Raw genomic sequence first — 27,994 nt, 5'->3', positions numbered from 1 at the left:
CAAAATTAAAAGCAAATTCGTTTTATTACAAAAAAGAAGTCAAAAACATTAACAGAATAAACCATGGGCAACAATCTAGTGGGGGTGGGGGAAGAAATTTTAGCCATAAACAAACTTCATAAAACAAAAAACAGAAAAGAAATTCATGGAACTGTACATATATGTTACCTTTGGTTATAGTGGCACAAATAAAAAAAGCAACCTTTATACAGCTCTATGAAAATCTCATATTTTCCCAATCTGTCTGTACAAAACTCTTCATAAGTTAGAACCATTTCATATAACTTAATGAACGTTCAATATGGTGGTCACCAATATGAGCTTTTTTTTTCCACTTAAGCACCTCTTTAGCCCTTGACCCAGATTATGGCACTTGGTTCAGACACCACTAGCAGCATAAACCTCACTGAGACTGGAATTACTTGTCAGTCTCATGCATTACATAGAAATCTCAAGTATAACCATAGTTGGCCCTTGACACTTATTTCAGATCTCAGCAAATTACAGGGGAAAATAATCTTTTATATTAAGCAACCACTAAAAGTTGATTTTTTTTTAACCACCAAAATGTTTTGTTGTTTCTGTGCGTCTAAAAAGGATTTCTAGGCCCCCACAGAGTTATAGGCGGTCATCATAGAGAAACTTACAAAAGCCTTTAAGTAACTTGTTTTGGAGACGTGGTGAACCCAGATGTCACTCTGCTGCAGTTCCCGACCAGTGAGCTTTTAGAGTGCCCTGACCCTTGTGTTTCATAGTTTCAGTTGTTTTAAATTCTACTGTTCATTTCTACATTTATGAAAGTTAACAGAAATCTACCTTACTTGAATTTGTCTTTCTCATTGTGACGGATGGCTAAGAGAAATTAGGCTGTTTTACAAAAAAAAAAAAGTGTTTCGTCACATTTTGAAGCCTCTGCAGCAATGACTGTGGAGGCTGCCCTAAATCCAGCCCTGGACTCTTTAAATAAGGGGGGGGGGGGCTCTGAAAATATGTTGCAGCTAATTTGATGCTAACTATGCACCATCATAGAAAAATAACTGAGGAAAAAGTAAAAACCTGTCTGCATCCAGCTCCTGAGTGTGGTGTTTGGTCTGGAAGGACGGGCAGGACCTGCTAACCCGACCGGATACAGAGGAGAAAGCAAACTCTGAGGTAGATAACTGGTCCGGCTGGTGACCAGCTCAGACCACAGGCTTCGAGGACGAAACTTTAAGCAGAAATCTCGCTTAAATCCACTGCATTTGATTTTAAAGCACATTTTCTTTTTCTGTTAAACATTTTTTTTCTGTTTATTTCTGCAGTCAAAGTTATGTGGCACACTAGCTCATGCTTTTGTGCGCTCAGAACGGTCTAAGATCTAACGTCGAAGAAAACGAGGTGTAAAGAAAGGCACTGTGTTCAAACTGTAATCTAGTTTGTTGAGGCCTTCAAACCTCGGTTAAAGAGACAAATCGTACAGTCTTCGATTGAAGAAAACTAAACTTAAAAGTGCCAAGTTTGTTTTCTAATAAAGAGCGAGGCGTTACAAATCAGATTTAATACCCAGCCAACTGATGTTTAGTGGTTTTTCATAAGGCTTTCGTTGTTTCACAATCACATGTCCCGTGTTTTCCTCCTCGTGTTTTTTTTTTTCAGCAAAAGAAACAAAATAAAACCATACATACCCCATCAAATGAACAATTATCACCTGAAAACAAAAAAAACAAAAACAATTGAATTCGGTCCAAATTCCTTCCCCTGCCAAGTTTAATTTAAGCTACCCTAAAATACCATGATTTCTTTTTTAAAAAAAGGTGGCAAAATGTGATTTATCAGGAGAATTTCCACATCCCTACAACTGTGAGTCCTTCAGCTAAAAAAATAAATATTAAGTTCAATAGAATAATTACATGTAGTCAGTTGATTCAAGGCATTCGTTCAGACATCTTTCTACTTTCCCGCTGGGCCTACGTGCTACGAGCACATTTCTTTTATCTTGACATTATTAAAACGTTTTTTGTGCCGTTGATCTCTCCACGTTTACTGCTCCTTTCCCCTCTTGGCAGCAGCGCCAAAGCTATGTCGGCAAATTCAATGAGAAGTCCTTTTTAAAGAGAAAACAACACTGAACACTTCAGCGTAGCAACACTCACGCAGCAAGCACAAAACATTTTCCAAATGTCTGGCAGAAAAACAGGGAAAAATGGTGAAAAAAAAAAAGAAAAAAAAAAAAAGAAAAACCATACAGATATCTACAACCCTGGACTTCGCACAAGCAGTCACATGATTCTTTTGGATCCTGTGGGAAAACCCCAGTAGAAAAAAAAAATACATTTTCTTGTATGAAAATAAAACTCTGTTGTTTTCAATAGAATATGAATCATTTGAGGATCTCAGATAAGCTCTGAAATCAGACCAGAAAAAACAGCGATTTAATTAAACATGTGAAAAACAGTTAAAGTTCTTTAGCGTCCACTGGATTTATAGATATGGTTGTTTTTGCTGTTGTCCAAACGTTACCGATCCACTACTTGGTGTGCTGGTAGGAATAAGGGGAATGGGTGCCAGACGAGTCGGCTTGAGTCGGGACGCCATTTTCCTGGAAGAGAGCACGAGATCAACCTAAGCCTTGGGTTTCTGTTAAATGAGAAGATCGCATTGTCTCAAATTCACGCACCTCAGCCGGGACGGCTGCTGTCGGCATGTGTGCGTACTGCGGGATGTATGCTCCTTGCATAGCTGTGTTGGCGGCCATGAACTGCAGGAAAGGAGAAACAGTGTAAACTCATGGTTTACACGAGTCGATCCGGACCCAGCACACAGATTATTTTTAGGAGGCCTGTGATTTCTGTGATCGGGAAAACTTCATCTGGGTTTGTGGGACAGGACATATCTTTACAATGCAATTAAATGCAAAACGACATATTACCATTAGAAGTCATTTCTGGATTGGATCTAAATAAATTTGGAGGTCTCCGTCCAGCTAAAGATTGTTGTACACTTTATGTTCCCGATGAAAGAGACTCTGGTCTTATTGATTAAGACATTTAAAGCAAAGCCTCTAGTTTATGAAACAACTCTCGTTAGAAATTTTGTCTGTACGCAAATAACTGGAACATTATCAGCACAGCACAAAGCAGGTTAGGCCTGTTATGGAAGATGGAGTTTCCGCCTATGGATGAGTAAGACAGGAAGGTGGTGGTTCTCGCACAAATAGTGCCTTAGGCTAGCCGTTAGGCATTTCAATTTACCACCACCCTAAACGGCCCGGGCAAAAACCAAAAAGAAACAATCCCCCCAAAAAAGCAATGCGAAAAGAAACAGGAACCATTAAGTGCTAAAAATATTGATCTGTTTGACATTAGATATTGAAATTAATACAGTTCAGGTTTGCATACTGACGTTTTGAATTGGAGCATAAATGCACTGTAGATTCCTCTAGAAACTGTGAAATAAAGCCAAATCGGACATGCACACATTTTTGAGCAACATAAAACATACCAAGATGTGCTGCCATATTTTTCACTGTGCACAACATAAAGATAACTATTTTTTTTTTTCTAGCGGTTGTGCAACCCCCAAAAAAAACAGTGTCACTCTGGTCAGAAAATAACGGTGTCTCTATCTAGAACCGCCTGTAAACACAACCAGAATATTATTGAAGACCTTGTCATGCTGATGAGAATTTACTTTCCTATATGAAGATTTTTTTTATTAGGGTACAAGGTTTAGGGTCCACTGAGCATTCTACCTCAGTTGTTTTAATGCAATGGTGTCCTGTTTCCCTTTTGGTTCAGCTCATTTATCATGTTTACTTTTTTGTGCGAAGAGATGCGCTTTAATTTTTTTGAAGGATGACAGGAAGGTAATTTAGTCCCAATCAAGTTAAGTTTGTTTTTTTTAAACCAGAGTGCTTGCAGTTGCTACTTTGGAATTTTTTTTAAACTTATATTTATTTATCTGTTTATACCCATAACAGATTAAGTGGAATCTGTTCTGCTTGTAAGCTGTTGGCCAATTTCCTGATTTTGACCTCATCTAGAAATTAGATCTGGACCTTTGAACGCTAAGCCTGAGAACCCCTGGTCTATAAGTTTTAGGGATTCATGAGACACTTTATTAATGTTGCTATTATTATTATTATTATTATTATTATTATTATTATTATTATTATGTAACAGAGCATGTAAGCTCATCTCTGAACCCGTGTTTCTATCCATCCCTTACCGTTCCTGAACCACCCAGAGTCAAGTGGCTCATCTGCTGCGTGATAGGGGCCATCATTGAAGTGGGCTGCAGTGACACAGACGGGTCTATAGATGGCGATATCACTGCACCCTGCAAGAAGAGAGAGGACGGTAGAGGAAGGTGTTCAAATTCACGAAATGTCACAAAAGGAAAAATTGACTCTGCATCTAAAATACATAGCAGTAAAAACTTTGGCTGTAATGGCATATCTGCCATGAAAAACCCATGAACCTGTTATCTGAAATGCACATTCCATGTGAGTTTTGTAGGAGCGAACACGGGAAAATGGAGTCTGAGTACGCCCATCATGCCCACAGCTGACAGAGCTGCCTGTGAGCATCTTGGCTGGCCTGATGCCTCAGACAGTGTTTTCTCATCTGCTGGCTAATTACCAAAACCTGGTAACGGCTCTTCTCTCAATTTAGAGCCATCTGTTGTTAAATATTAAGCATCTGTCATTAAATACACTTATTTATAAGGACTCTCCAAAGGAAGTTGTTTTCACATTCCTGCACAGACGGTTTAGTGTTTTAGCTTCACCTTGTACATAATCTTCCACGTCTGTTTACAAAAAAAAAAAAAAAAAAAAAATGTTTCGCTTCTGTTACATCCACCGAAGGAAACGCTTAGGAAGAGTGATCAGGAGAACGGCAAAGAACGGAGAGAACTGAGATGCAGAGTACATGCAGGGGGTTGGTGCTCTTACCGGGTGCTGCATGATATAGGGTTGATGGGACATCCAGGAAGGGTTCTGCACCTGGAAAATAACACTCTGTAAACACGTCGCAGCCGTAAATATGCTATATCTGGTGATCACATGCCACTGTAAACAATATGGAAGGATAAAACGTCACTCCTCCCCAACCACTCTGGACATGCCAAGCTCACTTCTGAGGTGAAAATTTCCATCAAGAGCTGCGAGTGATGTTAATGAAAGAGAAGGAGTCAAACCTGATATGTTGAAACTGGAGACATGTAAGGAGACATGGACGTTTGAGCTATCATCCTGCTAGAAATACTGTATGGAGCTGGAAAAAATCTGTGAACAGAGAATGAGATGCGTTTCTTGTAAAATGCCAGGGCTGAAATCAGTCAGGGGGGGTGAAGATTTAAACTGGTTTTACCCATTTTGCATAGCAGCTGTGCTGGGGTCATATGTCAGCGTCATTCCAGCCTGGGACAATAGAAGTCACTAGATTAGCATCTTTAAACCCGTAGCTTCTAGCAACAAAAATGGTCCCTGTGGATTTTTTTTCCCTGACTCACATTTCCAGAGTTCTCAGTCCCTTTTAAGCTTATTTTAAACATAATTATACAAAAATATATAAAGTTACATAGGAATTTCTGTTCAACAGCAGCCAGGCTTTAAATATGGAACCTGCAAAAAACCCAGAAGGACACAGATAGATGGACGAACGGATGGACCGATGGATTCATTGTCAGATTAATTAATGGACAGACAGAAGAACTTTTAGAAAACTAGATAGGGAATAAAGTCTGGAAATACCTAATAATGTTAATATTTTAACTTCCTTTTCCATCTTTATCCAAACTTTGAAAATACTTAAATCGACAGAGGCCCTCTGAGGAAAGGTAGGTTCAACATTTGTGAATTTACAGCATTCAAACTTGGTGATCTTTGGGACAGACAGCTGACGTGACAATAGCCTGTTGGATTAGTTACTAGATTTAAAGACGTAAAAGAAATGTCCTGAGCCAGGCAAGTCTAGCAGGAATGGGGAAGGTAAAACCAATCTGTTTTAACAACCACCCACTGAATGGACCGAACCCACATTACCAGAAGCGTGACTAGTTTGACTGCATGCCTTTGGTTAATCAGACTTATCAGATACGTGCAGGCTAAATAAGGAGGCCAGGAACAAGATTTGGTTGCCAGAAGCTTTTACAGTCTTTGGATTTGAATAAAAGTAAATAGTGTCACAAAAAAACAGCGCAACATGATTATATTTTCCTGTGAATTCTGTCCTTTTATAAAAGAGGCTTGAAAAATCCGCCATGTTCATCGACTGTCGAAGAACTCTTAAAGCGAGAAAGAAAAAAAAAAAAAGAAAAAGTGGCCACGCTTTTCCAGCTGGCTCATGTAATATCTGCAACATTGTCTGTAATTCATAACGCAACCCTTCAGGACTTTAGCTCTGCCAATCATCCTTCCTGGGCCCCCACTCACCAATCTGGAGTCCATGTCCCTTCCCCAGGCCCGACCATTCTGGCCAAATTTATGATGACTTTGTCTCTTTTTCTGTCCTCCGTCAGCAAACTTGCACAGCAGTGGTTCAGATGGCCCTAAAGAAGGAAGGGGGACGTCAAACATGCAACATTTCTGCAACATGCTGCAACACACAACCACATGTCGGTGTCTGTCAGTCTTTCCTATTCAGCCTTTTAACCCATGAAGCAAGGGATTGCAGGTTTTATCAAGCAGCCTGGGAACTGAGACGTATAATTTAGCAGCTGTGGAGCTGTAATCCCCTCCCCTTCCTGAAGGAGGCTAGGCCAGCACGGACTATTTCAGTCTAATAATCCAATTAAAAAGGCTTGGAGAGGGAGTGGTAGCTGCTTTCACTCGTCTTTTTCTCTGCCAGTCCGAGCTGAGTGCTTACGAGCTCTTCGCCACCAGACTCACCGACTCCTTTTGGATGCATTAATCATGTGATTAACCCCTTTGTTGCGCAGATAAAGCTCCACCCATTAAGGGCGCGCAGACAACCCATAACAGATTAATCCTTTTTGTTTTCCTCTTGATACGTTTGCAACAGCAGAGCGGCTAAACCAAAACATTTTTCTACCAAGGTGTGCCTTAAAACCAGCCCTCGTCGCCATCTTACCGGGAACGCCTGCAGGCGTTTTGATGAACTTCCCATTAAAGTGAGAAATTACTGCTTCACATTTTTCAGTTGACTCCATCCTGCACACAAAGAAGAAGACAAACAGAGCCTAATCAGCAAAAGGACTCCAGCAACAATTGCGACTCAGGTGCTTTCCTAAAGCAGTTTCCTGTGCAGCTTGGTGGAAGTGCTGCTGCACCATGAGAGATTTTATCGGCCCCGTCCCTACTGTGCAAACCGTAGCCTGTGGAGTGCACAAGCGCGTCGTCTCTGGCATTTTATCCAAACACACCTATAGGAACACACCCAGATACAGCCATTCCAACAACACACAATGAGTTTTGCTTTCGCAGTTGTAATCTAGGCTTTTGTCTCATCAGGCCATTCATACGTCAGGTTGTACAAGTACAACTGGTGGAAACCAAAAATTATAGACAATTACTCTCATTCTGAAACTCTTTGTATAGTGAGTTTCTACCTGTAGATCCATGTAAAGCACCTTCAGATTTGTCAAAATGTTCTTAGCTATTTTAGGCATTTATGTTAATAAGCATATTTTCCATAAATATAAATTTTTTTAAAGCAGTCATATTATAGTTATATTATTAAAACATACACAAAACAGCAGACTTGATCTCACTATGTTGTATAGTTTGAGCTATGTTAAAATGAATACCAATTTCTCTTTTTTTCCTGCTTAGCGTTTCTTAAAAGTGAGACTCCTACTTGTCTCTTTTCCCGGTTCTGGCACTGTGTCTGCAAAACTGATCTCTTCCTGTTTACTGGTTAAAAAGTACCACTTTTGACCTTAAAGAAATGTCAAATATATTCTGTGGAAAATTACAACCTGCCAATCAAATGACAGAGGAAGCATCAGTGATCAATGGTAGCTATTGTGCCTTGCTAAAGGGTTTAAAACCCTTAAGGTTTTTCAAAAATTTTTCAGGTTGCAACCACAACCCTTAATGCATTTTATTGGATGTTTGTGATAAATCAACACAAAGAATGGCATAATTGTGGAGTGGAAGAAAACTGACACCTAACAGAGCACTTTGCTCTCAGACTGCAGGTCTGGTGGTTCCCAGAGTCTCTAAAAGTAGAATGGGAGGCAGATCCTTTAGTTATCAGGCTCCTCTCCTGAGGAACTAACTCACAGTTTTGGTCAGTGAGGCAGACACCCTGTCTAGTTTAAGATTAGGCTTAAAACTTTCCTTTTTGATAAAGTTTATAGTTAGAGTGGCTTAGGTTACCCTGAGCTATCTCTGTAGTTATGCCGCTATAGGCTTAGGCTACTGGAGGACATCAAGACCCATTTCTCTCATTCTTCTGAGTTCTCCAGTTTTGCATTATTTGTTGCAAATCTGATCAATGTGTGCTTCTGTGATTTTGTGTCCCTGCTCTGTCTTCTCTAACTCCCAGTCGGTCGAGGCAGATGACCGTTCACACTGAGCCTGGTTCTGCTTGAGGTTTTTGCTCCCCGTTAAAGGAGAGTTTTCCTCTCCACTGTCGCTTCATGCATGCTCAGTATGAGGGATTGCTGCAAAGTCATCGGCAGTGCAGACAATTATCCACTGTGGATCTACGCTCTTTTAGGAAGAGTGAATGCTGCTTGTCAAGACTTGATGGTATCTGCTGGGTTTCTATAGATAGGATTTTTTTTTTTTTAACAATCTGTTTGATGTGATTGAATCTGACTTTTGAAAGTGCCTTGAGATGACATTTGGTGTGAATTGGCGCTATATAAATAAATTTAATTGAATATCTTTACTTAAAAGATTTGAAAAGCGTGGCCTGCATTTGTATTAAGCACCTCAGGGTTCAATACTTTGTCGAACCATCCTTTTTGCTTTAGCTCAATCTATCTTCTGATCAAGTCTGACTAGGATCTGGGTCCCAGCTGACGAAAGGGATTCCCAATGCATGATTCTTCCAAACATCATATTTTTAAGAGGGAAAGATGGGTTAAGGATGATAACATTGTACTACAGTGTGCTTGATGTAGGTCATCTTTCAAAATCTCTTCTGTCATAGGTTTGTTGTGTCTTTATATGGCTTTCAATCAACAATGTCGTCCCTTTTGTAAATGGGAGTGAATACATATGGACAGCAAACCTTTCCGACATGTTTGCAGAGTTTTCTGTTAAAAATGAACATATAATATTAGATATGCAAGAAGAATCCAACCTTGCAAAGCCCACTCCTCTGCTGACTCCGCTGGGGTCCCTTAAAATGCGCGTGGATATTACTTGGCCAAAATGCTTCAACATATTTTCCAGCTCCTGCTCGTCAATAGACAAAGGCAAGTTGGAGATGTATAGGTTTGTCGGGTCCTGTTCCTGTTGCTGCATGATGACAAAAGATGGAAAAAAAGCAGACAAACAAAATTTAATATGGATTTAAACAAATAATCAACTTATGACTAATTGTCGAATAATGGTTTATCAGATTAAATTTTGTTCCATCCGATTAACTGATAACGTCTACTTAGATGGACCTTCTTTCAACATTGTAGTATGGCCGCCATCCAGTAGAGGACGGTGCTGCTCACCCTTAACAGATAGTTGTTCAGAGAAAAAAAATCATGGCGGGGGCGTTCCATGAACGCGACATGTTCCAAACAGAGTCCGTTCCTGGATTATTTTACAGTTTAATGATGACATGGATGCAAAATGCACTTCATACGGTTCCGTTTTCAAATATAAAAGATTTTAATAATGTGTAAGATAACCACATTCTTGGTTAATTCAGTCCGTATTTGCTATAGCCGGCACAAAAAAAGCGCTAACATATAATAGGGTTGCTGCTGTTAACAGTTCATCAGCTTTCCAGACCCAGAACCAAACACAGAGAAGCAGCCTTTAGTTCTAAAGGAGGAAATAAACCGGGAATGTAACGTAAGTGGCGCGGCTAACGGCCGTGATTTTAAAAGCGTAAATTTACACCAGACGTTGCAAAGTATACTCCACAGCTGCATGTTTCTGCTCTGGAAAGAACTATCGCCACATGGAACGAGCACCAAATAGAAGGCGTGCCTTGGCCTTCCTTCCTCTAGTTGACGAACTGTTGCGCGAGGAAAGGCAGACAACAGGAGAGAATACGTGTCTGAAATTAGAACTTCAATCTAATTTAGGCGTCGCGTAGCGTAAATACGCACGTGCTATGCTTCTAGTGTACATTTATTGACGGATTAAAATGAAAAGCTAACCTAAGCGCAGTACCCGTGTATGCTGCTTTGCTGCACTTATGCGCCGCATCCGGTGTGTTCCCTTCTTTATGCTCCCCTTATCTGGAACTCCCAGAAGACTGTAAAAGTGCTGAAACCCAGAGTTTCTTAAAATCAGTGTTAAAACTAATGTGTTTGAGTGTTAATGCTTTAGTTGAAGGATCACCAACCTTTTTGAAAGTGAGAGCTACTTCATTGGTGTTGTGTCATACAAAGGGCTACCTTCTAGTGACCTTTGAACTAGAATAGTCAGATTTCACCTTAGCTGTATGTAAAATAAATACAATTTTCATGCTTTGTTATAGATATTGTCATTTTTAAATCTATATACATGCAAGTGTGATTAAACAAGAAGAGTAATATAATAAAAAAGTTTTAGAGGCAGCTCACTGGTGGATTGTGCTTTTTTTTTTAGAAAAGGCTCGTGGCCACCACATGTGGTCCTAGGGGGCTACTTGGTGTCTGTGGGCACCATGTTGGTGACCCCTTTAGTTTGTAGTCCAACCTGTCTTATACCTTGACCTGCTGCTACTATTCCACTGCAATGTGCTTTACTTTGCAATGTTTTCCTTTCTTATGGTGTGTTCATGTACAGCACTTTGAACTGTCTTGTTACTAAAATGTGCTATACAAAAATACTTGCTTTGCTTTATCTAAGAAAAGGTCACTTGGATAAGCAGATCCGTACATGCCACTGTGGCTTGAGGTTCTGTTCAGCTGACTTCCTGCTTGTTTTGTTTGTTTTTTTAACAATGTCAGCAGAAACATGAAACGAGTCCTTGTGAAGAAGTCATTTCATTAATATTCATTTTTGATCTGGACAGGCTTGCTTTATTATCACATAAACTAACAATAACAGAAAACTCCAAGTTACAATAAGATAACACAAGTATTTAATAGGAGGAATTAGTCATTAAAAGCAAGACACAAAATCATGAAGAGTGCATACCCAATTCTGTAAATCTTTCCAGAACGGTTAAGTATGTAAGAAAATGTAGCATTACTTCCCTGAAGCTTTTGATACAGCTCAGATTGACCTAGCCCCCCCCCCCCATGAGCAAACAAGTGAAAACATTAAGGTGATCAAAGACATGTATTGGTTCCCAGAAAAGAAAAACTTTCACAATGACAGAAGCTTAGAACACAACCTTTTACTTAGAGCTACCAGCTTCAACTAACATGAGCACTCTTCAGTGTAGACGTTGTTACTGTGGGAAGTAAAATTTAGCTAAATTCAGTATTACTGAGGTGTTTTACAAAATAGAGGGCAGAAGGCGCAAAAAAACAAGAAGCAATTAAATGGTGCCATTTCAGATGATCCTTTCGGTTAACATTACAGAAAGCAAGAGCATGTCAATCTTTCCCCATCTTGGAGATGTTTTTGTGGAATTGCTGAAGGGGTGAGCTGAGCCTGAACCAGCTGATCCTTGGAAAGGATGTACGCCTGTTTCATTCTACCAAATTTGCAAGCCGTCTATCCTGGAACGTGCTTGATCTGGACTTATTGGCAATCTCTGTTTTATCTCGAAACTCAGTAATACTAATAAAGACGGCATGAAATGTCAACTACATAATATTTTTTTTTACTTTAAATTATAATAATGTTTTACAACAATGGCTCTCTTTCACGTACCCAGTGTGACGTTACTGCTACTCCTAATATCGATGAGGCATGATGGCTCGCGGCAGCAACGCCAGAAAACATATTAAATGCTGTTTAATGCAGATTTTGTAGAGAATAAATCGTAAGTTGGCTACAAAACTCTGTCCATGCATCGCTGCCAAAATTAGCAGTAGGTTTGTTGGTGACCCTGGTATTAAAAAATACAGATCTCATTACAAGTCTGGAGACATCATGGCTAGTTTCACAGACACACCACTTCTCAATGAAATAGTAACATAAATAGAAACCCTACTGAAGGATGACTTGGTAAATTAAAAAAAAAAAAAAAAAAAAAAAAAAAAAAAAAAAAAAAAAACAGGAAAAGCTACATCTTCTTTACTAGCTAAACAACAATATTTAATACAGATATTTCTTTATATATCAAATGATAAAAATGACATCTCATGTCCCCGACTGATTCACAGAAGAGGGAAATGAGGTAAATGCTGTTTGTTTCTTGGTTAGTGACACGAAGAGAACTTATTTCCCCCTACTAGTTCCTGTTGCTATAACACACATCTACTTCCTACTCTGCTTTCAGTAAGAAAGGTTACATTATGTTAGAGCCATTCATATACTCTACCTTTAAAACCTTCCAATGCCCGAAAAGTTTGAAAAAAAAAAACAACAACAACAACAACAACAAAAAACAATCTAATCTCTTGAGCATAGTTTTAATTTTTCTTTTCCTGGAATCTTCCTCATATTCAAGGTGCAACAACGACACAACTAGAACATCTTGGGACAAACAGAGAAGAGTGACAGCACAGTTCCAAAGTACTCAACCGCCCTGATTACTTTGCTTCCAGTGAGTCAGACTGTCTTAAAAAAAGAAAAAAGAAAAAAGGTGTGGATGAGTGGTTCTGCAGACTTTCTGATACTCATTCAAAGTCTCTCTTTGGACATTGCTCGCTATGTCCCTGCGTCACTTCAGTTTGCTTAAAAACAGGATAGAGGAGGATAAAACAGAACGTATTGGGACCAGGAAATCTAAACCAGATGACCAATATCAGAATGTGTTCTCTTTGACCCTGTTTACACGACAACAAATTATTGAAAAAAAAACAAAAACAAAAAAAACGGGGCTTTTGTTACGTTTCTGTTAAACATGCTTACAGGACAACATTCTAATTACATTCTCTGTTTAAATGGCAACAGCAATAACTAAGAAAAAAAACTGTAGAAGAACATTGTAATTGCCATGCCGGGCCACTAGTAGTGATATGTTCTATGAATTTCAACATACGCACGTGTACTCCCTAAAAACTGCTGCAACAAATAAAGTTGGAGACAGTAAAGTTTTCCTATGGACAGACGGCGAGGTTCAACTGTCTCTTAAGGTGACTACATTTTAGCCGTGCCTAGCCATGGTTACCTTCAGAGGAGTCAGCAGCCAAAACAGCACTCCTCTATCCGCCATTTTTTCTTCTTCAGTGGTTTTTAGAATTGTAGGCAGCCGTAATGTTCTGTTGTGCATTAACAACTGATTTCTGTCATGCTGTGCATGACCCAGGGATTCCCTGTAAGAAAAGCTCAGTTTTCCCCGTTTACATGACAACAGAAACCGGGACGGTTTTGAACCATTAACACTCTGGAACCTGTTTTTAAACTGCGCTGCTGTCTGAGGAAACATTCACCATTGTCGTGTAAATTAAACCGTACAAACGCAACCAAACTGTTTCATCTTCACCAGAAAACACTATCCTGTAAGCAGGGCTTTTATGGAATATGAATAGTCTAGTAGGTACGTAAGAGAAGAGATGCCCGGCTTTTAGCTAGGAAAGCTCTTTGGGAATCAGCATGTTGGTGCTCGGATATTATTAACATGTGTCACTCAGTAAATACATTAGTCCCACATGGGTAATGTCTTATCCAAACAAAGAAGTGGCTGTAAAAACAAAAATTGTTTTAAGTATGCCCAAATCAAGTTTGATAGCTTCAGTATTGTGCACATAACCACCTGACCTTGTATAAGATTAATAAAAATAGAGCCCAGTTAACATGAGGTCATTAATGTTCAGCCTGAGTTAACCTGAAGTAACTTCTCTCGTAATACTACCCATTTTCTCGTACAACCCCCTCCTTAAAGCTGTAATGAGTAACATCAGGGCTGCACCTTGTGGACATCTTAAATAACCCACATCGACACCGGAACATGTCAGCTGCAAGAACCTTGTAACGTATTCAGGTTTGTGAAGAGATGACTGCTCACGCCTAAATAAAGGTAGTCCTCGGCCAATTCAATACGGCTCCTTAGTCATATAACACGCACAGAAAGAGACAGCACATCGTTTTCCTTCATGATTCAGCTGTGATGCTATGACGATGAGACGAAACGGCACCGGACATGCGTAGCATACAGCTGAGAAATCATGTGCTGCCGTTTCTTTTCCACCACAAAAACTCCCTCATCCTATGGATGATGGCGTGTTGCTACGCGACTAGTCTGCCATTAGCTCTTACCTTGGCCATCTGAGCCTGGACGCCAGAGGTCTTCAGGGCGGCCACGGCCTTCTGGGCTGCAGCAGGGCAGTCAAAGTCCACAAAGCCATATCCTGAGGAGACCGGCCGCACAGTTAGGCACCCGTTTTGTATTTCATAACTGCAACCACAAATTAAGCTTGCGTTTTCATATCAGAGAACAACAACATCTCATTTACATAGCTGTCCTGTGTGTTCATTTTTTTACTTTTACATTTCAAGCATCTTGCAAAAGTATTTTGTCATGTGGCAACCTTTAAAGTATTTTATTGCAATTCTATGGAAAAATAAGTCCACCGTCGAAAGAAAGCCACATAACATTTGTATTTGTACTTTGCCATGAGCCATCGAAGAAACGACGGAAGAATGCACTCTTGTCAGATAAGAACAAAACTGATATTTTTGGCCTACACGCTATATGTTATGCATGGCGGAAAACCAACACTGCACAACATTTTGAACACACCACCCCCACAGTGAAACAAGGAAGCCGCTACGAGTTGATGGGACGGTGAATGGAGCTAAATAAAGGTCAATCCTGAAATGAAAAACCTGACAGTGGCTGCAGAAGACTTGGGAGAGGGGTTGGAGGTTTACCTTCCAGCAAGACAACGGCCCCTGAACATACACAGGCGGAGCCACAACGGATCGGCATAATCATGGCATAGAAGGGCCCGGTGAAAGTACAGATCAAAATTTAATCAACATTCTTCTGCAAGACCTGAAAATTGCCGTTCATGGACGCTTATCATCCATTTTTGACTGTGGCTGAGCTATTTTGCGTACAATGACCAAAAACTGCAGTCTCTAGGGGTCCAATGCTAGCAGAGAAATGCCCCAAGAGATGAAAGGTTGATTCATGAGATATTCATTAAGGGTGGCTGAATACAAATGCAGTCAACACTTTCGAAATTTATAATATATATATATTATCTATATATATCTATCTATAATCTATATATATATCTATATAATATAATATATTATATATAATCTATATCTATAATATATATCTCTATACTCTAACACTCCCTCTCAATAACATACATCTCTTGTCTTTATATATCTCCTCTCTCTCTCTCTCTCTCTCTCTCTCTCTATATCTATATTATCTATCTATCGCGCTCTATCTCTCTCCCTCATCCTCCCTCTACTTCTCTCTAGTTCTCGATCTCTCTCTCTCCTCTTCTCTTCTCTCTTACTAGATATATATATATATAAGTGAGAGAGAGAGAGAGGAGAGTGTTGTCCGTTTGGTTGAAAGAGGAAAAAAAACAGCTGAGGATGCAGATCCTGCAGGTTTAGGTCAGCTCTTTGTCCTGTGGGGGACAAACAGGGTGCACCTACACGCTTTGTCCTCTGCTGCACTTGTTATATTTAGTGTGAATAAAAATCAATTGTTAGGATTGCACTGAGTTCTCCCAGCTTAGAGAGAGGTCAGACCGTCCTTAAGCGTTTTACTCAAATCTTTGCTTCGGTTAACACAAAGAGTCTTCAAAACAATAGCTTTAGTAAAGCAGGGAATTCACCTAAATCAAAAGTTACACTAAATTTAATAAGTTTACCTAATGTGTATCGGTACAAATGTAAAAAAAAAAAATTAAAATCTAACGATGTTAGCTTACAGCGAAAGCCTTTAGTTCCCTTGTATCTATGTAATCCCGAGGAAGAGTGACAAAGCAGTCGCCAAGTCATTTTTAGTTTGCATGGCAATTTACCAGAACTGGACAAAAACCAACCCCGTTGCTCCGCAGGAAGAGGGACGTGTGGTCGAGCCTACCCAGGAAGCAGGCAACAACCGTAACACACAAGCACACTGCAGCAGGGATCTAAAATAACTTGGAAGCTGACGGGCAACATTCAGCAGCTCGGCTGTCTGTTTCCTGATCTCTCCACATCAACTGAAACCACAGCTCTGACGCTAAAGTCCCCACACAGGAGAGCTACAACGTTGTGTGGAATTTAAAGAAAGTTAAATCAGATTCTCTATGGCAGCAATGGCAGCTTTTAGTGAGATTTTAGCTTTTAAAAACAGAGGGCTGGCAAAGAAAGAGGTAAAAATCCAAACTTTACACACCTTTGCACTTGTTTGTAGTTTTGTCTAGGATGGCTTTTGTTGATACTATTTTTCCGTACCTAAAAAAAAAAAAAAAAAAAAAAGGAGGAAAAGAAAGGAGACCTTTGGTTAGCAGGCCTCTGCACCAGATGCAGACAGTTATATAAAACTCACACAGAGGGAGGATTGAGCAACAATCCATGACATCACTGCACAAATATGAGAAACAGGAAGTGGTTTCCATGTGGTGCTGAAAACCCCAGTATGTGTGCAAAACACCAATCTCAACTGGTCCTTTCTTTTTTCTCAAGCCAAACTACGCTGATCTTATCAATCTTCATCAAACAAAACCCTCTTTCAGTCAGAGCTGGCTCACCTTGGTACCGTCTTCTTAAAGCTCCTACACTTTGGGCTGATCAAAGACTATTTCATGCCACAGTTTCAGGACTGTTATTGACTGCACGCAGAACAAAGGAAGGCATTGACACCGACGTCTAAAAAGGAGCAGCGATGCCATTTTTATTTATATTTTATGCATGATGCAGCTACTGGTTTATATTTCTTTCAACCGCATATTTTGTTTGCCGTTTGCACAAAAGCTTTTAGGGAATGTGGAAATCTCTAAAGATAACATATTTCATGATGCAGATTAAGATGTAAAAAAAGAAAAAAAAAAAAGATAAAAAGGTAATCTAAAGAGTGAGCCTGTCTTTTGTCTTACAACAGCTGCAGTTGCTGCTGATACAAGCCACAATGCACACTGCAATCAGTCCGAAGGACACTTTAGCTGAGGATTATGGTGGATACTAAACCAGGTGAAAGAGCACGAACTGGTGACCTTTCTGAACACTAACCTCGACCCATATAGTGGCGCCATGTTCGCCATTGCAGCACCTTAAACAGAACGCTGCGCCGCATTTACTTGTAGGACACATCCTGTTTTTTTTTGTTTTTTTTTAGATTTACTATTTAAAATAAGGTAGCCTAAAAATCCTGAAGGCACACATAAATGGAGACGTTTACTTTCAGATTAAAGTAGTATTTTCTACTTGCATGAAATTATACACCCTAATAAGTTTACAATTAGAGCAATCAATGACCAAAAAGATTTTTTATATTTAAGATGCCCATTCTGAATTTTGTTAATTGCCGCACAGAGGCAGCTTAGTGGTAAACTAAGAAACGACACTCCTACGTCGAGTAGATTCGCAGGCCAGGTCGGCACTGACGTATCTCCTTGTCTTTCCTGTGGAATGTATTAAAGCTACCTCTAACACCATCTACTCCACGTTTTAAAACAGAAGTTGTGGGTTATTCGACCTTAAAAAAAAACAAAACAAAAAAAACAACGTGCACATTTTCCTCCAGGTTAAGTCCCAAACACAAAACGGAGACGGCTTAGCGGCTCACCAGCGTACGCTTAGACACAATCACCTCAACATGGTTTTGCACCGACATGTCTTCTGTTCCGTCCAACCTCATCTTCTGCCTTTTCACACCTTGATTGTGGCTTACTGGTGTTTAAAAAGCCAGCCTTTTTTTTTTTAAAAGGTACCCCTTTTCTTTGATAATTGACCAGAGGCGATTCAGTGGCGCGTCACTGCTCAATTAAGTCTCAAAATCATTTCATTTCAAGGATTTGCAGGCCAGCTCAGTCATTACTGATACTGTATATCTAATTCAATTTCCTGGCAGCTTTTCTTCACTTCATCTGTTCCTCCTCTTGAAAAACAAAAACAATGGGAGCCTCCCGCCGCAATCTAGACACCCTTTGTCGGGTTCCCCGGTTCATCTACGTGTGGTTCCAGAGACCACACAGAGGTGGCTCAGAGGCACGCCCGTGTGCACACAACCCTACGCATCACTACTGCTGGTAACAGAGGTGTGCTGCATGCATGCCTCCAGCTATATATAGATTAGTTTCTGGCTTTGAGGGGCGTTACAGGCACATCTGCATATGTTCCGACAAAGGCGCATCAGGCTGACTTTAAAACGGCTCCAAAATGTGCCAAGTCCTTCCTACAATAACGGCATGAACTTAGATACATCAATCCAGCATCACAGAACTAGTTGGGTTATAGCAGCGTCATTGGTAAGAGAGGGGAACTTTCATGTTGACCATATAGAGGCGCATGAGCTTCGACATGCGTCCTGACGACACGCATGAGGCACATTTTAAAAAAAGCTTTCTGGTGAAAAGGGCTACAGTTTGTATTTTTTTTTTCTTCCCTGTGCAAATTCTCAGTTAACGCAACAGCAAACAGGCTTAAATTGGAGACTAGAGAACATTCGCTCAGTTTTCTGAAAACATTCCAAGAATCAAGAATCCTTTATTGTGACCATGTGTAACCATGGTGAAATTGCTTATGAGGCAGGCACTGGCTTAGGATGTACAGAGAAAAAAAAAAAACAAGTAACATGACACGCAAGCACACCAAGCACAACAGACCCCCCCCCCCCCCACACACACACACACACACACACACACTAGGGGATGGAAATGAAAAAAAAAAGTGCGTAGCAGAGTCCGAGAGCTCAGATATACGCTCTATCCAGGAGTCTTTGTCAATTCTGGCAGCTCGCACTAGAGCAACCTGCAGTTGGAGCGCTGTGGAACATTTTCAGAAAAACTGAGCGAAAGTCCTCTAGCCTCCAATTTAAGCCTGTTTGCTGTTGCATTAACTGAGAATTTACACAGGAAAAAAAAATACATAAATAAATATCCATCCATCCATCCATCCATCCATCTATCTATCTATCTATCTATCTATCTATCTATCTATCTATCTATCTATCTATCTATCTATCTATCTATCTATCTATCTATCTATCTATCTATCTATCTATCTATCTATCTATCTATACATACAAACAAACTGTAGCCCTTTTCACCAGAAAGCTTTTGAAAAAGTGCCTCATGTGCTGTCGTCAGGATCTAATTCTACAGTAAAAAGTTGGTATTTTAATGTTAGTGCAATATAATATACCCACTGCATACTTTTTAAGACAGAAAAACAGTCCTTATAAAAAAAAAAAAAAAAAGCTAATACGTCTACCATTTAACCTTTTCACTTTCTTGCATTTCTACCAGTTGTGTCAATCAGTGACAGCCACTGCAAACTGAAACTGGCTTAGGAAAAAAAAAAATAAAAAAAAAAATCAATAACTAATCAATAAGAGCTAACAGGGAGAGGAAGTGTGGTACTCACGGCTGACAGAGCTTGACTAGGTCGTGGTCTGTGGTTGAGGGGGTCAGGCCTCGGATGTAGAGGTTTGTTTTGCTGAGGGGTTCCCAGCCTCCGGAGCTGCTGCTGCTGCTGTTGTTGGTGCTTGGGCTGGGCGGAGCCATCGGGTGGGACAACTGGGCAACGAAAGGCTGAGGAGTGAACGCATACAACAACAGCTCAATATTACATCCACATGAACAAAGGTGGCTGGATGTTGCTCGTTTCGGTAATAGTGTGAAATAGTGTGCAGTCACCTAGTAATACGAAAGACAAAATATTAGATTTCTCAATCACTGTTATAGCGCAGCAAATATGGAAGTTATAAAAAATAAAAAAAAAAATCACACAGGCTTCTCTTTAGAGCAGGGGTCTGCGACCTGCAGCTCTGGAGCGGATATAATAACTGCAGGTTTTCCGTTTTTGTATGGAATAATTGTATTGAATTTCCAATATTAAAAAAAATAAATAAATCTATTTTTCTTATTTTGTTGCAAAATATGAGTTTTTTTCCCCCCCACGATTTTCCACAAATGGTAACATCCCATAGAACAAAACGTATACATCCACAGTGGTGTGGAGTGGTGGCCTAGTGGTTACAGAGCAGAGTATGTGCGTCCTTGTAGAGGCTGCAAGGTTCTGGGTTCAAATCCCAGAGATTGCCATTCTGGGTCCCAGAGTGCTCCCTGGGCTCTGCGCAGACCCCAGCTCCCTAAGGGATGGGTTAAATGCAGACTATATTTCACTGGAATAGTTACAGTGCGAATGACAAATAAACACTTAAATAAAACTATAAGGGGGAAAAAAATAATGTTTCTATAAAAATAAATAGTAGATATTTATCCTAAATAACAAGCTGTCTTTTCTCAAAAGGGCGTTAAACATTTGCAGCTCTAAATTAGCTTTATTTAGCTGAGATCACACCTCTACAACCAGTGCAACAGGTACGCAGCGACCCGCAGCACGTGCGCTTGCGTTGCACTAATTTCTCAATGCAGGCTCATTTAGTTGCTCACCAAATAAGCCAGAACCATCTTCTTTACGTTGGGCTAGAGACCGCTTTTGTGTCTTTAGGAACAGTTAGCCGGAGTGGAAGTAGCACAAACAGTTGAAAGCAGATATTAATATTCACCGTTTTCTCCCCCCTCATTGCCTAACACCTAAACATACTAAGCTTTTCCAGTTGTAGGTTGGATAGGAGGACTATTATTATTTGTTGTGAGCCTTTTTACATTATCTCTCTACCCATCTATGCAAGCCTTTAAAATAATAGGGGAAAGCCCAGACGATGTTGACGTCATCGCTGCCGTCAGCTTCCGTTGGGTTAACTTACAACATTTAAATGAAAAAGGATGTGTTTTAAGTAACTGGCTCGGATACACTGCTTCCTCGTCACGTCACCAGAGGAAGTCGAGGAGATCGAGAAGAAAACTGTAGACGTGCATCTGTTCAGCGGCACACAAGCGCAAAAACAGCATGAGAAAGTCCGGCCATCGCTCTGCTCTAAAAGAAGACGGGTTCTGGGTCCCAGAGGTGGAAGCGTTTTGGAGTGCTAAGCATAGAAATCAACCCCCAGAACTAACGTGAAATATGTGGTGAAAACTGGTAAGAGTGTCATTATCCAGAGTTATACAAGTCCAGTACCGACATGGGCTGAAAGGCCACGGAATGAAGAACATCGTCCCCCCAAAAAAAATCAAAGGAAAAAGTCAGATTACGCTGAGTGGTGAAAGGCCTTCATCTTTGGAGACGTGTCCTGTGGTGCGCTAGACTTAAATGTAGGCATCTGGCCATAGCGACTATTAGCATAATGTCGTAATAGCGACTGGGGACCTTTCCAAAATGGCGTCATGCGAAAATAACATTACGAGGAAATATTGAAGCTGCGTCTGAAGAAATCATGAAGCTGACTGGAAGAAGGAAAAAGAAAAGCAACCATGAAGCCCTGATCTCAATGCCAGGGAATGTGTTTTTTTTATTATTATTATTATTATTTCTATTGAGTAGAGCTAAAGAGCTGTGTGCCTTTAACCCGTCCCAGTCGGCTCAGTTGTGTCGGCCCCGAGCTCGTAAAGAGACACCCATCAAGTGTGATCCAAGGGACACAGTTTAAAAAGGCAACCCCAACAAACGCCAAGGACACGTAAGGAAAACATTGGAAGTAATAATAATAATAATAAAAAAACTTCAAGAAAACTTCAATTCTGCCTATTTTTTCTGGGATGTACCACATCAAATGAATTTTGAGTCTTCCTGAAACAGGAACCGTCTGCTCTGATTTAATGTCGCACGGCGAGGAACAAAAAAAAAGTCTAGCGTGTCTTTTGACACAAGCGAACGTAAATATCTGGTTTCAGCGGCCTATGTCGAGATTTGTCCCAGACTCAGACAATGTATTTTTGGGCATGTCTTCCATGTGGATGAGAGGGCTATAATTGAGCAACTCTGTGCTTTCTGTTTACAAAACCCAGATGTCCCGGTCGGGCGGAACTATCCCCCCCCCCTCAGGGATTTGTCCTCCTCCTTACGATCTGATACTGATTATCTCCAAAGCCTCCCGCCCCCACCGCTCTCTGAGGAATCCCGAGCCGAGAGGAAGCTCATGGAATCCCAAGCATGAGGCGGTGACAGGATTGAGCAACCCAAGTCGGGACTACGGCCCAGAGGATCTTCTCTTGTGACCGACCGGTCAACTGCCTCGCATGCCTCTGAGCGTGAAACAAGCCTGACCAACTTGTGTCTTGTGATTGTTCCCAACTGGTCGGCACCTAATAGTCGATATCTGCTTCCCGCTGCACGTCTTAAGACATCTAGAAACCTTCGCCGCATGTTCTTAAATCGTGTTTGTGGGCGCTGGCTGAACTATTTTAATTCTTTAACCTCCTCAGATCTGAATTTTGGTCCAATCATAGGCCTTTAGACACTTAAAAGGCTGAAAAAATTTGCTTCTCTTCAAACATACGTTTGATCAGTTGTAAACCTCAATTACAGATCTGCCAGGAGCAAAGAAAAATATACGTTTGAAGTGAAACAGAAACGGACCATTTTAGGGATCAAAAAGCTGTTTAGGGTACAATTCTCAGGTCTTAAAGGAGGTAAAGTCTTTTTTTGAATGGATCTTAACTTTTTGTTATGGTTTCATGGTGTGGTAACCTTACAGCACAGAACAACAACAAAAAAAACTGTCTTAGTCATTGTGAAAGCTGCCTGTAAAATAATTACAGCAGTTTTCTCTCCTCCTCTGACATCTAGGATGGTTGAGTCCTGAAAGGGGCAAAGGCAATTTTGGCCAACCTTGATCCCCCACCCCCACTCTCATGTTGCACTTCTATTTGAAGTCAGAACTCGAAAATCCTGGCTTAAGATAGGAAAAAATCAACTGTAACAGTCGCTAAAGTCGGACTTTCCCCTTGGAAAGTCCGAGAAATTTTTAGGGACGGTTGTCGGATCCAACATAGCAGCTTCTCACATCAGCCACAGTGAACTGTACTAAAACAACTTTATTTTACAAGACAGTTGTTAAAGTCAGAGATGCACCGATCCAGTTTTTTCCGGTCCAATCCGAGACCGATACCTGGACTAAGCATATAGGCCGATACCCGATGCTGATCCGATTCTACTGTTGAATGAATAAACCGTATACCTTGCCATGTGAGTGAAGTTATCAGTCTTGAAATAAAAATTGTAAAAAAAAAAAAGGTTCTGCATGTTCTTAAGCATGGTGCTTTTGGAGGCGCTTATTAAAGTTTGTGGTGCTGAATTTACGAACCTCATCACCCCCTCGCAACTTACGCATCGCAGATGCTGCAGTCGGACTTGTCGGCGCATCAAGTTTGAAATGTTTCCAGATAGCAGACTTGGCTCAGTCCGGCAGTTGCACCATGTTGCTCTGTGTTTACTCATAGCTAGCTGCTGTACATGCTCTGCGTAATTGCTGTTGCAAACATAGAATAGAAGAGAATACATCGCCGTAACTGTATTTCTGTGTATGATATTAATAATTAGAAAAAAATTTAATAATGACTGGATCGGAACGCTGGATCGGCATCAATCATCCGATATCCAGCTAATTAATCAATATCGGGGCCGATATCCGATCCGGGTATCGGATCGGTGCATCTCTAGTTAGAGTGAGTCTCGAATCAATGTCACATGTAGCGGCTGCAACTCTGAACCGAACAAACAGAAAGTGGGGTTTGCGCGTAGAAAGTACAGCCTTAAAGGACGTTTATAAGAGGTGCTACATCGCCATATTGGAATCCTGACCTTTTGCTTTTTTTGTTTTTATTTTAGAATCCCAACTTCGCCGACCGAGTTAGCTGGATTTACCCCATTCCCAGCTGCAGTTTCCGATTTCCGAGGCAAATGGAATGCGGCATCAGAACTGCCCTCTTGGCTGCGATTCATAATTTTCCCCTTTGACGATGGCAATTAGAGGGTTCAATCTGCACTAGATACTTAACTGAGGAGACTAATTTTTTTCTGCATTAACTGAATATTTTTATGTATTGGTTGGGCTTTGGTTGACTGTGAAACATAGGATATAAAACTAATTATAAAAAGTACAACATATTCCTTAGCCTATGCAATAAAAAAAACAACAATACATAAAAAGCTAAATAATGATGAACATCATAAGATACTGAGTACACCACGTCCTGACGATGAGATCAACTACTAAAAAAAAAAAAAAAAAAAGAGGAGCAAAAAGTCCTTCTTGAGGGTTTCGTTTCACATTTTTGTTGCGTATAATGTAAAAGCAACCGTAGCGAGCTCTTAAATGCAACAGCGAACACTAAATAACAAAATCTAATGGGTTTTACTGACAGCAAGTGAACAAAAAACAAAAAAACACCCAAGCCAAAGCAGTCGAAAAGGAGGAACCAAAGAAACCCGATCCTTATTTTTTTTTTCCCCCACCAGCTTCCCAGAAGTTTTGTTTTCATACAGCTGCCAGACAGCTCAGAAGCAGCAGCACCAGCACCAGCACCAGCAGCGGGATGGTTGTGGAGGTGGAGGGAGGGAGAGGAGGGCATCTTATCAGCCAGCTCCAGACCAGCAGGGCCGTCATGGGCTCGCCGGAAATATACGCAGGGTTTCCAGTAACAGGCCTCGCCCATGAAGCTCTAGCCACAGGATAAAACACCCTGAGCAATGCAGGCTAAACGCGTCCAATAAAAACATTTCGGAGTCAACAGGAAACTGGGGAAAAAGGAGTTTATTAGTCATTGCATAGAGGGGGGAAAAAAGCCCAATAGAGACAATATTATATGTGTAATTGTAACATTTAATGATCTGCACACCCAAAACATCTGGAAACTATGTTTAAGACAACTGTATCCTTATTATCGTCGACTAGCCCAAAGTATGATTATTATTATTTTTTATTTTTTTCAGTGTATTTGTTCCTAAGAAAAACAGAATATATGGAGTGAGGGGAGGCTTTTTAGAGGCTGGCGCTTTACGTAACAAAGTGCCCCGACTGTTTGTGTCCCGTATCCTGGACTACAGCCAGAGAAGACGGGATTTTTTTTTTCTTCTTCTTCTTCTTCTTCTTCATTATTCTCAGTTCATATCAGATGGTTGGCAAGAACACAACACGGCGCTTTAAAGTCACAGCCGCGCATTAGTGCGACTTTAAAAGCGCCTAATTGTCGCGACGCCGATGTTACGACATTAACTTGAAGAGTTCGCTCAAGAGGAGACGGGAGTTTATTATATAAAGAAATAAAAAACAGACCAAGTGCGTAACTTACCTGTTTGCGATACGGAGTCCTTAGTGGGTTTCCGGTGTTTGCAAAAATCATTCTCAGTCTGAACGAGGAGTTACTTTTAACGTGAAGTTAGCAAAAAATGCATCAAACTCCACTTGTGGGTTGATTATTGGCTGGAGGAAAGAAAAAAAACACACACACAAAAAAACGTCCTCTCTAGTCAGCTAAAGGAGACAAAAACACGTTTTTGTCCATACTTGCTGTGTACATGTCCGTGTTGTCAGCTGTCCTGTTTTTTTTTTTTTTTTTTTTGTTAATGAAACCCCTCTGTAAATAATCCGAGCTTCGGTCGACCGGTCCGCGTCCTGGCCGTCGCTCAGGCGGGTTCATTGATTTGCAGTCAGTCACCGCAGCGCTGGACGTGAGGCTGACGCGCTGGGAGAAACCATTTGGGTTTTCGCCGTAGGGGGGACGCGTTTCCCAAAGGTAGCCGAAATACGTTAGATAACCTTATATATTTCGTGTATGCTGTGAGATTAGATGTCATTTCACGCAAGGAATAAGAAATCAACGTATAACAACTCACTTCCTGTTAACCTTTTTTATTTTATTTTTTTATTTACACACAAAACACCGCTTTTACCTGTGATTGAAGGGTGCATACCAAACGTTCCACAATGTCTAAAAGGTGGTCCTTATCATGTATATTTGTGTTTCTTTAGATACACTGTTGACATTTGACACTCAGATATATAGATATAGCCCTTTAAAAAAGCGCTGTGTTCATTTCAGGTACATTTTTTTGTGTGGTTATATTTAGTATCAATGTACATCAAGGCACTTTAGAAAACCACGGGTATAACTCATATCTGATTCAACTCAGATTAATTCAGTTAAATCCAGTTCATTCTGTTCATTCAGGTTTAGATTTAAATCCATGTACAAACATTTCTAGCTAATTGGTATACAAAATACAGTCAGTAAATAGTGTACTGTCAAATTGTTCTGGAAAAAGATGAATGCACATGAAATCTAAAGTTTCAGTTCTATTTGACTGAATTTGATTCAGTTCACTTCAGATCATTTCACGATGCAATATGCAGGAAAGGGCATTTTTAACACAAAGACAAATTAGTTCAAAACCATGTCAAACTAAATTAATTTATTTCAACCTGGTTTTTCCCAATAAATTTGTATTTAATACAATTGGATTCAGACTAAGATTCAGTTACCAAGTTTAATAAATAATAATAATTGAACTTTATTGATCTCACATTGGAGAAATTCACTTCTGCATCTTAACCCATCCCCTTGGGGAGCAGTGGGCTGCCACTGTGCAGCGCCTGGGGAGCAATCAGGGGTTAAGGGTCTTGCTCAGGGACCCAGAGTGCCAGGACCGGGGATCAAACCAGGTACTCGCAACCTTCTCTGAGTGCAAGCACACTGCTCTAACCACTCAGCCACAACACGATTTAGGTAATCATGCAATACCAACAAATAAAAAGTTGTTACCTATGAGCACGTGTTAAATGGAAATATCTAATTATTCCTTGTTGGATAGACTCAAATGCATGCAGTCCAATACAACACAATGTATAATGCATGGCAGGCCGATTGCGTCGACTTTTGAAATCTTGATGCAATCCCTCATCTTGAGCAAGCAGTGGGGCGACAGTGGAGAAACTGTTTCTAAAGGAAGAAACCTCCAGCAGAACCAACCAGGCTCAGAATCTGTTCCCATTGGCAAGCCAGAGACAGGAAAGAGTCATAAACAAACACCGGCGCTGCTGACAGTGAATGTCTGCAAGTGGAAAGATAAAGAGAAACAAAGTTAGTCAAAATAATCCTATGCGTGAAAATCAAGGATAAACAACAAACGTGGACAAAAGGTACGCATTGCATCCAGTCTTTTCAGTGTTTTATTGGTCTAACTAAAGGCATGGTTCAGAAAAGCCTTCCTTAAGTAGTAAGAGCTACTGAAAATGGAATACTTTAGACCTATTCTTAAAAGCAGGCATACAGTAGCATTAGGAGATATTTATGTTAACATTTTGCAATATTTTAAAGACTGGATATGGAAGCAGCCTCCCTGTCATGGATCAAACAATAACTTATTTTATATATATATATATATATATATATATATATATATATATATATATATATATATATATATATATATGAACTTCCCTTCTGCATATTAGCTAAGTTTCACATAGTTTATCATATCCTGACTCAGAACCCAGACAGTGAACACTTTTGCACCTAAACACTACTAATGGTAAAGTACATCAGCAACACTAGAACCTATTATTGATTTCCAATTACTTTATGGTTATCAGTGGCTGTGGTACTGTTTTTTAACTTGCTGTAGTGCAGCTTGCCTGACTAAAACCGTAACTTCCTCATTGTTTAGGTGGAGACAGAGCTATGCTGTAGATAGCAGAACTCCTCGAAGTACAGTAAAGACCAAATGTTTGGACACACCTTTTCATTCAAAGAGTTTTTTTTTTATTTTCATGACTATGAAAATTTTAGATTCACACTGAAGGCATCAGAA

The 27,994-nt window shown here is 40.3% G+C and overlaps 1 protein-coding gene across 2 annotated transcripts; it reads right to left on the bottom strand.

Moving 5' to 3' along the window:
- Positions 1–5: 5 nt before the first annotated feature.
- Positions 6–25,830, bottom strand: LOC105934179 (RNA-binding motif, single-stranded-interacting protein 1). Of its 2 annotated transcripts, XM_012874056.3 has the most exons (13): positions 25,477–25,830; positions 19,706–19,872; positions 16,518–16,576; positions 14,423–14,514; positions 9,258–9,415; positions 7,074–7,153; positions 6,416–6,531; positions 5,352–5,401; positions 5,179–5,266; positions 4,934–4,984; positions 4,207–4,317; positions 2,657–2,737; positions 6–2,578 (listed from the first exon to the last, which is right to left on the bottom strand). In XM_012874056.3, exons 1-13 carry the CDS (start codon positions 25,525–25,527, stop codon positions 2,507–2,509), a joined length of 1,176 nt encoding a protein of 391 aa, XP_012729510.1. In that variant the 5' UTR covers positions 25,528–25,830; the 3' UTR covers positions 6–2,506. The 2 variants fall into 2 exon arrangements, with proteins under 2 accessions (XP_012729510.1, XP_021177983.1); XM_021322308.2 differs by lacking the exon at positions 4,207–4,317.
- Positions 25,831–27,994: the final 2,164 nt, after the last annotated feature.

Source organism: Fundulus heteroclitus, chromosome 7, assembly GCF_011125445.2.
Source record: "Fundulus heteroclitus isolate FHET01 chromosome 7, MU-UCD_Fhet_4.1, whole genome shotgun sequence".
Lineage (NCBI taxonomy): Eukaryota > Metazoa > Chordata > Actinopteri > Cyprinodontiformes > Fundulidae > Fundulus > Fundulus heteroclitus.
This window is presented reverse-complemented; position numbering and strand designations above follow the sequence as displayed.